Raw genomic sequence first — 16,124 nt, 5'->3', positions numbered from 1 at the left:
GGGATGTGGATTTGATCCATTATCAGTGAGGAGTATTCACCTGTCTTGTTTTCCACTATACTTTGCAGGTCCGACCATGTGCACCCATAGGTTTGATGCACTTGGGACAGTTTCCTGAAAAAGGGCATGGGATGGGTCTCAGGGTCAGGCAGTAAATTCACTATGGTGAATAACTGTTGTGGGGTGAAAGACACATATTTTGGTGGTCCCTGTGGCCGGTTAAGTGCTAGGGCTTCTTTCAGTGTCTCAAGGTTTCCCTGCTCAATTTTCTGTAAGTTCTTTTGTAACTCTGTAATCCGACCCTGCAGTATTTGATCTTGTGAACGTCGTGATGGGCGCACGGTCATGGGTACAGTCCACTGTGGTGCCAGGGGTAAAGTTGGCGGATCCCCGTAGTCTGTCGGGGTACCCCGCGAAGGAGTCTGCATATTACCCGGTGCATTTTGTATGCCCATTGTGGATTCTGCAGCACCGTCTGCATCCCCCTGTTCTGCTTCATCAGGTTGCCCCCCTACCATTATAGGAGTAAGGGTGGCAGGTGAGTGGGGTAGCATGAATGTACCGTCCGGGTTTATCATCGGGTACAAGGTAGTAGGAAGGGGCAAGGGTGACATAGGAGTGACGGGGGGGTCCGGACCGAATGATATTAAAGGTCCGTTCATGGGCGTTGCCTGGGGACAAGATGGCGCTGTAGCTAACACGGGAAGTAATGGGACGTGCCGGGGAGTAGTTACCAAGGTGTGGTTTTGTGGGTGGGGAACCCCACAGGGAAGGCACGTATCACGGGAGCAGGGATTCTGTTGACCACATGTTTTGCAGGTCCACCCACCTGCTTTCTTCCCGGCGCCATTATAGGGTGGTGGCTAGTCATGTATCAATGCAACACCAGGCTTACAGAAATATCTCTGTCTTTTCTCATCAAAATTTAGTTCCCCCCGGTCTGTTCAAATTCTTTACTACAGTCCAACCACACACGGACCATGTCTGTCAATTCATCATCTTCTAACTTCCCTCTCTTCTCGTTTAACAACACTTGCCAGGTAGCACTACATAGGATGCCTCCTTTACAGACACCTTTAACTCTTCTCCAACTTACTTAATCCTTTTATGAGGATGCCTCCTTTACAGACACCTTTAACTCTTCTCCAACTTACTTAATCCTTTTATGAAACGTTTGCCTCTCCTGTCCGCCACGTACTGTTCAGGTGAACAGTAACCCTTCGGGACACTTTCCTCATTTCCCATTATCTCTCGTACCTACTGAAGCCGCCTAAAGACCTCTGCATAGAGTAATCACTGGACGTGAAGACCTTTGAGTTCCGGTCAGCACACTCTGGGCTACCGCGAACCGCTCTCCACCCATCTGTGATCGTCCCCTTTATGGAGATTTGAGTCAGACACCGGGCTGAACTCCGATACAGGAACACAGGAGAACTCCGTGTCTCCAGTCAATGATACTTGTCAACAGGGTCTTCACAACTTATAGGCACAACACAGTACATCAAGACTTTAAGAAAACATATGGGGTTCTTACTTTCATGCCCTCGAGGACGTCCCAGACTGCTTCCGCACCCCTCCCTCAGACGAACACCAAGAGGCTACACCAGGGGACACTTTATAGGCAAGATGACTCAATTTTCCTACCTCATATCACGGGTTGCGACCCCGGTGTCCGTTAGTGCGCCTCTCCTCGTCTGGTCTCTGGGGGTACGGGAACAGAGGGTCCAATCCTCGAGCCCCACGTTGGGTGCCAAAATTGTTCTGGTTCTGACAAAGCTGCCAGTTTGATTTGATGTACTGCTCCAAATTAATTAATTAAGATACGTGCACGGAGAGATCAGACAGACAACTCACTACATGGAGTTAATCAGTATCTCTGGTTTATTTCTAAGAAAACAGACAATACATAGTTTTCACGAAAGGAGGGAGTGAGGGGGGGGGGGTGAAAGATAAAGTATATATTTTCTATTGGCTATGAACTCTCTACTTTTCTGTAACCTTGACGGCCAGAGGAAATTCCTCCTCACTCCCCCACCTTGTTCCTGGGTGAAACTGTTACTTCTTTCTTTGTAACTGCTTGCTTGAGCTGAACGGAAACCACAAAGAAACACATGATAAAAACACAAAGTAAGATTCTAGTTTATAGGTGTTGGCAGAATGCCTGGCCGCCATCTTAGCTCAACAAGCAAGTATCCATTTTGTATCAATAGTCCATAACAGACCTAGTACCAGCACTGCCGTACAACCTGGTGAAGTAGCGAGCACCAGAAGGGCAGTTGAAGCTGGTACGGTGGCACGTGCAGTAGTGACCCCGTCGCAGCCACCGCAAAGACGTGCCCGTAGAGCCCCTAGAATCCCAGAGGTGCTGGCAAACCCTGATTGGCAGTCCCCAACTTCAGCCGCACCTGTAGTTTTCCCTTTCACCGCCCAGTCTGGAGTTCGGGTTGAGACAGCTCAGATCGGTTCGGCCCTGGGATTTTTTGAGCTGTGTTTGACTGCGGAGCTCTTAGACTTAGTTGTGGCAGAAACAAATCGGTATGCCACACAATTTATAACTGCTAACCCGGGAAGCTTTTATGCCCAGCCTTTCCGGTGGAAACCAGTCCAAGTTTCCGAAATTAAAACTTTTCTGGGCCTCCTTCTCAACATGGGCCTGACAAAAAAGCATGAATTGCGGTCATATTGGTCCACGAACCCGATTCATCACATGCCCATGTTCTCTGCTGCTATGTCCAGGGCACGATTTGAGACCATCCTGCGTTTCCTGCACTTTAGCGACAACACCGCCTCCCGTCCCAGAGGCCACCCTGCTTTTGACCGGCTCCACAAAATTCGGCCCCTCATAGACCATTTCAACCAGAAATTTGCAGATTTGTATACCCCACAGCAAAACATCTGCGCCCTGATACATTTTACCGGGCGCCTTGGCTTCAAACAATACATCCCAAGCAAGCGCGCCCGGTATGGGGTCAAATTGTATAAGCTCTGTGAAAGGGCCACAGGCTATACCCACAAATTTCGGATCTATGAGGGAAAAGATCAGACCCTGGAGCCGGTCGGTTGCCCTGACTACCTGAGAAGCAGTGGGAAGACAGTTTGGGACTTGGTGTCACCCTTATTCGGCAAGGGGTACCATCTTTATGTGGACAATTTCTACACAAGTGTGGCTCTCTTTAGGCATTTGTTTCTAGAACGGATTGGCGCCTGTGGTACCGCGCGAACTAGTCGCGCGGGCTTCCCCCAACGGCTCGTTACCACCCGTCTTGCAAGGGGGCAGAGGGCCGCACTGTGTAACGAAGAACTGCTCGCGGTGAAATGGAGAGACAAGCGTGACGTTTACATTCTATCCTCCATTCACGCAGACACGACAATACAAATTGAGCGAGCAACCCGTGTCATTGAAAAGCCCCTCAGTCCACGACTATAACCTCCACATGGGAGGGGTGGACTTCAATGACCAGATGTTGTCTCCGTATTTAGTTTCCCGCAGAACCAGACGCTGGTATAAGGTGTCTGTATATTTAATTCAATTGGCTCTGTACAATAGTTTTGTTCTCTACAGTAAGGCTGGGAGAACTGGATCCTTCCTCAAATTTCAGGAAGAGATCATCGAGAACCTCCTGTACCCAGGAGGTTCCGTGGCCCCATCCACCAGTGTAGTTAGCCGTCTACACGAGCGACATTTCCCCAATGTCGTTCCTGGTACCTCAACCCAACCGTCACCCCAAAAAGATGTCGTGTCTGTAGCAGGAGTGGAATAAGGCGTGACACCCGCTATTTCTGTCCTGACCACCCTGCCCTATGCTTTGGAGAGTGTTTCCGGAAGTACCACTCACAGGTACACTATTAGCATAGGGATCATCTCACCAGGACAGGCACACAGGGCTATTAGGGCCCATTCACTCACTGCTGTTGCAAAAAGGTTAATGTTCAGTTAAAAAAGTTAAAGTTTATATGTTCTGTTGCAAAGTTAATAAAAATTATTGCGTTGCGGCCTGTTTTTTTTTTTTTTTTTTTTTCACCTTCCAGGTGGACCAACCGATCGACTAGCTGCAGCACTGATGTGCATTCTGACAGAAGCATTGCGCTGCTGTCAGATTACACGCAAGTCGGTGTATGCGGCGCTGCAAGACGGGATTTCTACTCTGCAGTAACAGATACGTTTGCCAAGGCATACGAGCTGAGGAGGCGGCGTTCCTATGCTTTGGCAAACACTTTGTATATATATAAAAAATAAATAAAAAAATCCCGGCAATGATTTATTCATCCACATCGATTGATGTGAATGGAGAAATCTGGTTTGCCAGGGCATACGAGCTGAGTGGGTATGGATGTAGGGCGGAGCTCCTATGTCCTGGCAGACGCCTTTCCCCTCTTTTTTTTTTTTGGCAGAGATTTTTTCATCCACATTGATCGATGCGAATGAAGAAATCTGTGCCGCTCATTTTTTTCTTTCAGCCCAGAGGCTGAACGGAAAAAAAAAATCTCATTACCCGTATGCTCAATATAAGGAGAATAGCAGAAACTCCTAATGCTGGCCATACATGTAATGATTGCGGAGACCCTCAAATGCCAGGGCAGTACAAACACCCCACAACTGACCCCATTTTGGAAAGAAGACACCCCAAGGTATTCGCTGAGGGGCATATTGAGTCCATGAAAGATTTAAATTTTTGTCCTAAGTTAGTGGAAAGGGAGACTTTGTGAGAAAAAACAAAAAAAAAATCAATTTCCGCTAACTTATGCGAAAAAAAAAAAAATTCTATGAACTTGCCAGGCCCCTCATTGGATACCTTGGGGTGTCTTCTTTCCAAAGTGGGGTCACATGTGGGGTATTTATACTGCCCTGGCTTTTTAGGGGCCCGAAAGCGTGAGAAGAAGTCTGGGATCCAAATGTCTAAAAATGCCCTCCTAAAAGGAATTTGGGCCCCTTTGCGCATCTAGGCTGCAAAAAAGTGTCACACATGTGGTATCACCGTACTCAGGAGAAGTTGGGGAATGTGTTTTGGGGTGTCATTTTACATATACCCATGCTGGGTGAGATAAATATCTTGGTCAAATGCCAACTTTGTATAAAAAAATTGGAAAAGTTTTCTTTTGCCAGGATATTTCTCTCACCCAGCATGGGTATATGTAAAATGACACCCCAAAACACATTCCCCAACTTCTCCTGAGTACGGCGATACCAGATGTGTGACACTTTTTTGCAGCCAAGGTGGGCAAAGGGGCACATATTCCAAAGTGCACATTTCGGATTTCGCAGGCCATTTTTTACACATTTTGATTGCAAAGTACTTCTCACACATTTGGGCCCCTAAATTGCCAGGGCAGTATAACTACCCCACAAGTGACCCCATTTTGGAAAGAAGACACCCCAAGGTATTCCGCGAGGGACATGGCGACTTCCTAGAATTTTTTTTTTTTGTTGCAAGTTAGTGGAATATGAGACTTTGTAAGGAAAAAAAAGAGAAAAAAAAATAAAATAAATCATTTTCCGCTAACTTGTGACCAAAAAAAAAAAAAATTCTAGGAACTCGCAGTGCCCCTCACGGAATACCTTGGGGTGTCTTCTTTCCAAAATGGGGTCACTTGTGGCGTAGTTATACTGCCCTGGCAATTTAGGGGCCCAAATGTGTGAGAAGTACCTTGCAATCAAAATGTGTAAAAAATGGCCTGCAAAATCCGAAAGGTGCACTTTGGAAAATGTGCCCCTTTGCCCACCTTGGCTGCAAAAAAGTGTCACACATCTGGTATCGCCGTACTCAGGAGAAGTTGGGGAATGTGTTTTGGGGTGTCATTTTACATATAACCATGCTGGGTGAAAAAAATATCTTGGTCAAATGCCAACTTTGTATAAAAAAATGGGAAAAGTTGTCTTTTGCCAAGACATTTCTCTCACCCAGCATGGGTATATGTAAAATGACACCCCAAAACACCCCATAGTCCTTGAAAAAGCTGTGGTTAAACCATAAGGTGTCCGACTGTGGCTTTCAGGAAAGCCTTTTCTTCAAGGACTATCTATGGAATGAGGTCACCACTTCAAACCCCAGGGTCTGGATGAATGAACCAGCACCTCCGGGAATCAGCAGCACCGGCCCCCTCCCTTTAATCTTAGCTTTGAGAGTGATTTGTGGAGATCCAGGGCAGAGCTGCACAATGACATCATTCTCCCAGAGCAGAGAGAACGTGATGTCATCTGGAGAGATTACAGTAACCACAGGAAGTAATGACAGCTGCTCCGAGAACAGTCGGCCAAAGACAGGGGCTCGCCTCCAGGACAGTCTTTTCTCTCACATTCCCCAGACCCATCAACCTCCCATAATGTTGGTATAGCAGAGTAAAGGGCAGAGCTGCACAATGACATCATTCTCCCAGAGCAGAGAGAACGTGATGTCATCAGGAGAGATTACAGTAACCACAGGAAGTAATGACAGCTGCTCCGAGAACAGTTGGCCATAGACAGAGGCTCGCCTCCAGGACAGTCCCTTCTCTCACATTCCCCACACCCATCAACCTCCCATAATGTTGGTATAGCAGAGTAAAGGGCAGAGCTGCACAATGACATCATTCTCCCAGAGCAGAGAGAACGTGATGTCATCAGGAGAGATTACAGTAACCACAGGAAGTAATGACAGCTGCTCCGAGAACAGTCGGCCACAGGCAGGGGCTCGCCTCCAGGACAGTCTCATCTCTCACATTCCCCACACCCATCAACCTCCCATAATGTTGGTATAGCAGAGTAAAGGGCAGAGCTGCACAATGACATCATTCTCCCAGAGCAGAGAGAACGTGATGTCATCAGGAGAGATTACAGTAACCGCACTTAGTAATGACAGCTGCTCCGAGAACAGTTGGCCATAGACAGAGGCTCGTCTCCAGGACAGTCTCATCTCTCACATTCCCCAGACCCATCAACCTCCCATAATGTTGGTATAGCAGAGTAAAGGGCAGAGCTGCACAATGACATCATTCTCCCAGAGCAGAGAGAACGTGATGTCATCAGGAGAGATTACAGTAACCACAGGAAGTAATGACAGCTGCTCCGAGAACAGTCGGCCACAGGCAGGGGCTCGCCTCCAGGACAGTCTCATCTCTCACATTCCCCAGACCCATCAACCTCCCATAATGTTGGTATAGCAGAGTAAAGGGCAGAGCTGCACAATGACATCATTCTCCCAGAGCAGAGAGAACGTGATGTCATCAGGAGAGATTACAGTAACCACAGGAAGTAATGACAGCTGCTCCGAGAACAGTTGGCCATAGACAGAGGCTCGTCTCCAGGACAGTCTCATCTCTCACATTCCCCAGACCCATCAACCTCCCATAATGTTGGTATAGCAGAGTAAAGGGCAGAGCTGCACAATGACATCATTCTCCCAGAGCAGAGAGAACGTGATGTCATCAGGAGAGATTACAGTAACCGCACTTAGTAATGACAGCTGCTCCGAGAACAGTTGGCCATAGACAGAGGCTCGCCTCCAGGACAGTCTCATCTCTCACATTCCCCAGACCCATCAACCTCCCATAATGTTGGTATAGCAGAGTAAAGGGCAGAGCTGCACAATGACATCATTCTCCCAGAGCAGAGAGAACTTGATGTCATCAGGAGAGATTACAGTAACCGCACTTAGTAATGACAGCTGCTCCGAGAACAGTTGGCCATAGACAGAGGCTCGCCTCCAGGACAGTCCCTTCTCTCACATTCCCCACACCCATCAACCTCCCATAATGTTGGTATAGCAGAGTAAAGGGCAGAGCTGCACAATGACATCATTCTCCCAGAGCAGAGAGAACTTGATGTCATCAGGAGAGATTACAGTAACCGCACTTAGTAATGACAGCTGCTCCGAGAACAGTCGGCCAAGGACAGGGGCTCGCCTCCAGGACAGTCTCTTCTCTCACATTCCCCACACCCATCAACCTCCCATACTGTTGGTATAGCAGAGTAAAGGGCAGAGCTGCACAATGACATCATTCTCCCAGAGCAGAGAGAACGTGATGTCATCAGGAGAGATTACAGTAACCACAGGAAGTAATGACAGCTGCTCCGAGAACAGTTGGCCATAGACAGAGGCTCGCCTCCAGGACAGTCCCTTCTCTCACATTCCCCACACCCATCAACCTCCCATAATGTTGGTATAGCAGAGTAAAGGGCAGAGCTGCACAATGACATCATTCTCCCAGAGCAGAGAGAACGTGATGTCATCAGGAGAGATTACAGTAACCACAGGAAGTAATGACAGCTGCTCCGAGAACAGTCGGCCACAGGCAGAGGCTCGCCTCCAGGACAGTCTCATCTCTCACATTCCCCAGACCCATCAACCTCCCATAATGTTGGTATAGCAGAGTAAAGGGCAGAGCTGCACAATGACATCATTCTCCCAGAGCAGAGAGAACGTGATGTCATCAGGAGAGATTACAGTAACCGCACTTAGTAATGACAGCTGCTCCGAGAACAGTCGGCCATAGACAGAGGCTCGCCTCCAGGACAGTCTCATCTCTCACATTCCCCAGACCCATCAACCTCCCATAATGTTGGTATAGCAGAGTAAAGGGCAGAGCTGCACAATGACATCATTCTCCCAGAGCAGAGAGAACGTGATGTCATCAGGAGAGATTACAGTAACCTCAGGAAGTAATGACAGCTGCTCCGAGAACAGTCGGCCATAGACAGAGGCTCGCCTCCAGGACAGTCCCTTCTCTCACATTCCCCACACCCATCAACCTCCCATAATGTTGGTATAGCAGAGTAAAGGGCAGAGCTGCACAATGACATCATTCTCCCAGAGCAGAGAGAACTTGATGTCATCAGGAGAGATTACAGTAACCGCACTTAGTAATGACAGCTGCTCCGAGAACAGTCGGCCAAGGACAGGGGCTCGCCTCCAGGACAGTCCCTTCTCTCACATTCCCCACACCCATCAACCTCCCATAATGTTGGTATAGCAGAGTAAAGGGCAGAGCTGCACAATGACATCATTCTCCCAGAGCAGAGAGAACGTGATGTCATCAGGAGAGATTACAGTAACCACAGGAAGTAATGACAGCTGCTCCGAGAACAGTCGGCCATAGACAGAGGCTCGCCTCCAGGACAGTCCCTTCTCTCACATTCCCCACACCCATCAACCTCCCATAATGTTGGTATAGCAGAGTAAAGGGCAGAGCTGCACAATGACATCATTCTCCCAGAGCAGAGAGAACTTGATGTCATCAGGAGAGATTACAGTAACCGCACTTAGTAATGACAGCTGCTCCGAGAACAGTCGGCCAAGGACAGGGGCTCGCCTCCAGGACAGTCCCTTCTCTCACATTCCCCACACCCATCAACCTCCCATAATGTTGGTATAGCAGAGTAAAGGGCAGAGCACGCATACGAGGGATCCCCTGCTCAATCAATACCCTATTTACTTCCCTCTGACTATCCAGCACTAGCAGCCCCATAGGGGTTTTATTTTTCTGGTCCGCCACTCCTCTCTGCCTGTCTTCACTAGCATTTCTTCTGTTCATGAACCAGCAGGCCCTGGATAGACAATGTCGCATTACCCACATGCAGTACTGTCAAATGCATAGAAAGGTTAAAAAAAAGGTTAAAAAACTGAATAAGGTAGCAACCACTAATGAACGCCTTCTGCTTTGCTTAGTGTGTCAGTGTCCACAGCGGCTCTAGCATTTTGTTCATGAACCACGAGCACTTTGGTGACTACAATTATCAGTGGAAACCAGTACTGCAGGCCATCGGTAAAGCTGGTCATACTCAGACAGTTGTTGGTCAAACACTTGTACAGCTGACAGCCATCTCTAATGAGCCGCCCTGCATCCACCCCATGGACATGCACACTTGGCTTGGCCAAACATGGGTTTACAATAGAGACAGAACACTAATCCACTGCCAAAAAAGGATCAGGCATGTTAAATCAATCCTTCTCGCCCCTGTCAGAGCCTGTTGGGTGGCAGCTATCAAACATTAAATGGTAGGCAGTCCCAACAAAAATGCTGGGTAAGGCAGATACTAAATGGGTTGACCAGCCTTTTATTAATTGATTGGCGGGGGTCCGACACCTGGCACCCCCGCCTATCAGCTATTCTAGGTAGTTCCATCACTGGACGTCGGCACCAGAACTACACAGCACTGTCATTGTAGTGGACAGCACTCGTAACTGCAGCGCTACCCCCATTCAAACCTGGGATGGAGCTACAAAGAACATCTGATAAGCAGGGATTTGGGGTGTTGGACACTGGCCGATCAGCTAAGGATAAGCCATCACATACATAAAGACTGGACAACCCCTTTAAAGTAACGTGTATGGCCAGCTTTAGGCTACTTGCACACTGGTGTTCGGTGCGGATCCGTTTTGTATCCCTTACATTGAAAGTCAATGGGGGACGGATCCGTTTTCAATTGCACCATATTGTGATAGTGAAAAACTGATCCGTCCCCATTGAGTTACACTGTAAGTCAGGACGGATCTGTTTGGCTCCGCATCGTCAGGTTGACACAAAAACGTTGAAAGCTGCATTTTGGTGTCCGCCTCAAAAGTGAAACGGAGACCAAACGCAGCCAAAGTGATGCATTCTGAGCGGATCCTTATCCATTCAGAATGCATTGGGGCTGAACTGATCCATTTTGGGCCGCTTGTGGGAGCCCTGAAACGGATGTCACAAGCAGACCCAGAAACGTCAGTGTGAAAGTAGCCTTAGTCCTGAGTGGCATACAGATCTGCAGCGATACACTTCTACCTGGTTAATCCTCTGCCTGTATAAGTTTACAAGGCAGTTCAAGTACTCGTGGAGCAGGAGCACAGGATGAAGAGACAAAGCACACCATTAAGTTTTGGGCTGCAACCCTTAGCTACAACAATAGGCAGCTTTAACTAGTAATGAGGCATCTGCCCGGGGCCTCATGGACTAGAAGGACCCTCACACATTGGATGTATGTTATCCCTGCAGACAGAAGCTCATGTTCAATTATACAAGCATCTTGAACTCAGGATGCACTTACCAATTCTCCATAATGCTTCATGGCAAACTCTAAGACCCCAGAGGCTGCCTCCGGCTGCTGGAGCTGATTGTTAATGCTGAGGGAGACAGAAAAGAAGAAGATGAGGTTCTGAGTGGATGCAGCAGACAGCAGAATACAGTGACCGGTAGACTCCGGCCTGGATCCGCACAGTGGAAGGCGGCCAGGCATTCATGCAATCGCTAATAACGGACAGCAATCCCAACAATGTCGCACAATGTTATCTTACAAAGGCATAAAAACAGGGGTCGGAAAGGGGGGGAACGTGCCTTACATTCAAACGACTGCTAAAGCAATAAATACAATGAAAAGAGAAAACTTACTTGGTCGTTGCAAATAATACTCATGTGCTGGATGTTCATGTACTACCAGATAATATTCATGTGCTACCAGATAATATTCATGTGCTGGATGCTCATGTACTACCAGATAATATTCATGTACTACCAGATAATTATCATGTGCTGGATGCTCATGTACTACCAGATAATTATCATGTGTTTGATGCTCATGTACTACCAGATAATATGCATGTACTACCAGATAATTATCATGTGTTTGATGTTCATGTACTACTAGATAATAATCATGTGTTTGACGCTCATGTACTACCAGATAATATTCATGTGTTTGATGCTCATGTACTACCAGATAATATTCATGTGCTTAATGCTCATGTACTACCAGATAATTATCATGTGTTTGATGCTCATGTACTACCAGATAATATGCATGTGCTTAATGCTCATGTACTACCAGATAATATTCATGTGCTTGATGCTCATGTACTACCAGATAATGTTCATGTGCTGGATGCTCATGTACTACCAGATAATGTTCATGTACTACCAGATAATATGCATGTGCTTGATGCTCATGTACTACCAGATAATATGCATGTGCTGGATGCTCATGTACTACCAGATAATTATCATGTGTTTGATGCTCATGTACTACCAGATAATATTCATGTGCTGGATGCTCATGTACTACCAGATAATATGCATGTGCTTAATGCTCATGTACTACCAGATAATATTCATGTACTACCAGATAATTATCATGTGTTTGATACTCATGTACTACCAGATAATATTCATGTGCTGGATGTTCATGTACTACTAGATAATATTCATGTACTACCAGATAATTATCATGTGTTTGATACTCATGTACTACCAGATAATATTCATGTGCTGGATGTTCATGTACTACTAGATAATATTCATGTGCTGGATGTTCATGTACTACCAGATAATATTCATGTGCTGGATGCTCATGTACTACTAGATAATATGCATGTGCTGGATGCTCATGTACTACCAGATAATTATCATGTGTTTGATGCTCATGTACTACCAGATAATATTCATGTGCTTAATGCTCATGTACTACCAGATAATTATCATGTGTTTGATGCTCATGTACTACCAGATAATATGCATGTGCTTAATGCTCATGTACTACCAGATAATATTCATGTGCTTGATGCTCATGTACTACCAGATAATGTTCATGTGCTGGATGCTCATGTACTACCAGATAATGTTCATGTACTACCAGATAATATGCATGTGCTTGATGCTCATGTACTACCAGATAATATGCATGTGCTGGATGCTCATGTACTACCAGATAATTATCATGTGTTTGATGCTCATGTACTACCAGATAATATTCATGTGCTGGATGCTCATGTACTACCAGATAATATGCATGTGCTTAATGCTCATGTACTACCAGATAATATTCATGTACTACCAGATAATTATCATGTGTTTGATACTCATGTACTACCAGATAATATTCATGTGCTGGATGTTCATGTACTACTAGATAATATTCATGTACTACCAGATAATATTCATGTGCTGGATGTTCATGTACTACTAGATAATATTCATGTGCTGGATGTTCATGTACTACCAGATAATATTCATGTGCTGGATGCTCATGTACTACTAGATAATATGCATGTGCTGGATGCTCATGTACTACCAGATAATTATCATGTGTTTGATGCTCATGTACTACCAGATAATATTCATGTGCTGGATGCTCATGTACTACCAGATAATATTCATGTGCTGGATGCTCATGTACTACCAGATAATATTCATGTGCTGGATGCTCATGTACTACCAGATAATATTCATGTGTTTGATGCTCATGTACTACCAGATAATATGCATGTGCTTAATGCTCATGTACTACCAGATAATTATCATGTGTTTGACGCTCATGTACTACTAGATAATATTCATGTGCTGGATGTTCATGTACTACTAGATAATATTCATGTGCTGGATGTTCATGTACTACCAGATAATATTCATGTACTACCAGATAATATTCATGTGCTGGATGCTCATGTACTACTAGATAATATGCATGTGCTGGATGCTCATGTACTACTAGATAATATGCATGTGCTGGATGCTCATGTACTACCAGATAATTATCATGTGTTTGATGCTCATGTACTACCAGATAATATTCATGTGCTGGATGTTCATGTACTACCAGATAATATTCATGTGCTGGATGTTCATGTACTACTAGATAATATTCATGTACTACCAGATAATTATCATGTGTTTGACGCTCATGTACTACTAGATAATATTCATGTGCTGGATGCTCATGTACTACTAGATAATATTCATGTGCTGGATGCTCATGTACTACCAGATAATATTCATGTGTTTGATGCTCATGTACTACCAGATAATATGCATGTGCTTAATGCTCATGTACTACCAGATAATTATCATGTGTTTGACGCTCATGTACTACTAGATAATATTCATGTGCTGGATGTTCATGTACTACTAGATAATATTCATGTGCTGGATGTTCATGTACTACCAGATAATATTCATGTGCTGGATGTTCATGTACTACTAGATAATATTCATGTACTACCAGATAATATTCATGTGCTGGATGCTCATGTACTACCAGATAATATTCATGTGCTGGATGTTCATGTACTACCAGATAATATTCATGTGCTGGATGCTCATGTACTACCAGATAATATTCATGTGCTGGATGCTCATGTACTACCAGATAATATTCATGTGCTGGATGTTCATGTACTACCAGATAATTATCATGTGTTTGATGCTCATGTACTACCAGATAATATGCATGTGCTTAATGCTCATGTACTACCAGATAATATTCATGTGCTTGATGCTCATGTACTACCAGATAATATTCATGTGCTGGATGCTCATGTACTACCAGATAATATGCATGTGCTTAATGCTCATGTACTACCAGATAATATTCATGTACTACCAGATAATATTCATGTACTACCAGATAATATTCATGTGCTTGATGCTCATGTACTACCAGATAATATTCATGTGCTTGATGCTCATGTACTACCAGATAATATTCATGTACTACCAGATAATATTCATGTGCTGGATGCTCATGTACTACCAGATAATATTCATGTGCTGGATGTTTATGTACTACCAGATAATTATCATGTGTTTGATGCTCATGTACTACCAGATAATATGCATGTGCTTAATGCTCATGTACTACCAGATAATATTCATGTGCTGGATGTTCATGTACTACCAGATAATTATCATGTGTTTGACGCTCATGTACTACCAGATAATTATCATGTGTTTGACGCTCATGTACTACTAGATAATATTCATGTGCTGGATGCTCATGTACTACTAGATAATTATCATGTACTTGATTCTCATGTACTACCAGGTAATATTCATGTACTTGATGCTCATGTACTACCAGATAATATTCATGTGCTGGATGTTCATGTACTACCAGATAATTATCATGTGTTTGATGCTCATGTACTACCAGATAATATGCATGTGCTTAATGCTCATGTACTACCAGATAATATTCATGTGCTTGATGCTCATGTACTACCAGATAATATTCATGTGCTGGATGCTCATGTACTACCAGATAATATTCATGTGCTGGATGTTCATGTACTACCAGATAATTATCATGTGTTTGACGCTCATGTACTACTAGATAATATTCATGTGCTGGATGCTCATGTACTACTAGATAATTATCATGTACTTGATTCTCATGTACTACCAGGTAATATTCATGTACTTGATGCTCGTGTACTACCAGATAATATGCATGTGCTTAATGCTCATGTACTACCAGATAATATTCATGTGTTTGATGCTCATGTACTACCAGATAATACTCATGTACTTGATGATCATGTACTACCAGATAATATTCATGTGCTGGATGCTCATGTACTACCAGATAATATGCATGTGCTTAATGCTCATGTACTACCAGATAATTATCATGTGTTTGACGCTCATGTACTACCAGATAATATTCATGTGCTGGATGTTTATGTACTACTAGATAATATTCATGTGCTGGATGTTCATGTACTACTAGATAATATTCATGTGCTGGATGTTCATGTACTACCAGATAATATTCATGTGCTGGATGTTCATGTACTACCAGATAATTATCATGTGTTTGACGCTCATGTACTACTAGATAATATTCATGTGCTGGATGCTCATGTACTACCAGATAATATTCATGTGCTGGATGTTCATGTACTACCAGATAATATTCATGTGCTGGATGTTCATGTACTACCAGATAATATTCATGTGCTGGATGCTCATGTACTACCAGATAATATTCATGTGCTGGATGTTCATGTACTACCAGATAATTATCATGTGTTTGACGCTCATGTACTACCAGATAATATTCATGTGCTGGATGCTCATGTACTACCAGATAATATTCATGTGCTGGATGCTCATGTACTACCAGATAATATTCATGTGCTGGATGCTCATGTACTACCAGATAATATTCATGTGTTTGATGCTCATGTACTACCAGATAATATGCATGTGCTTAATGCTCATGTACTACCAGATAATTATCATGTGTTTGACGCTCATGTACTACTAGATAATATTCATGTGCTGGATGTTCATGTACTACTAGATAATATTCATGTGCTGGATGTTCATGTACTACCAGATAATATTCATGTACTACCAGATAATATTCATGTGCTGGATGCTCATGTACTACTAGATAATAT

General features: G+C 44.3%; 1 protein-coding gene across 1 annotated transcript in view; it reads right to left on the bottom strand.

Annotated features, from left to right (window-relative positions):
* Positions 1–16,124, bottom strand: part of LOC122923533 (serine/threonine-protein kinase mTOR-like) — a 240,185-nt gene that overhangs the window by 122,173 nt on the left and 101,888 nt on the right. The window contains exon 16 of the mRNA XM_044274360.1: positions 11,000–11,075. Coding sequence (XP_044130295.1) covers positions 11,000–11,075 — 76 coding nt within the window. The remainder of the gene's footprint in view (positions 1–10,999; positions 11,076–16,124) is intronic.

This window comes from Bufo gargarizans, unplaced genomic scaffold, assembly GCF_014858855.1.
Source record: "Bufo gargarizans isolate SCDJY-AF-19 unplaced genomic scaffold, ASM1485885v1 original_scaffold_1694_pilon, whole genome shotgun sequence".
Lineage (NCBI taxonomy): Eukaryota > Metazoa > Chordata > Amphibia > Anura > Bufonidae > Bufo > Bufo gargarizans.
The sequence above is the reverse complement of the archived record's forward strand: the minus strand, read 5'-3'. Positions and strand labels throughout refer to the sequence as shown.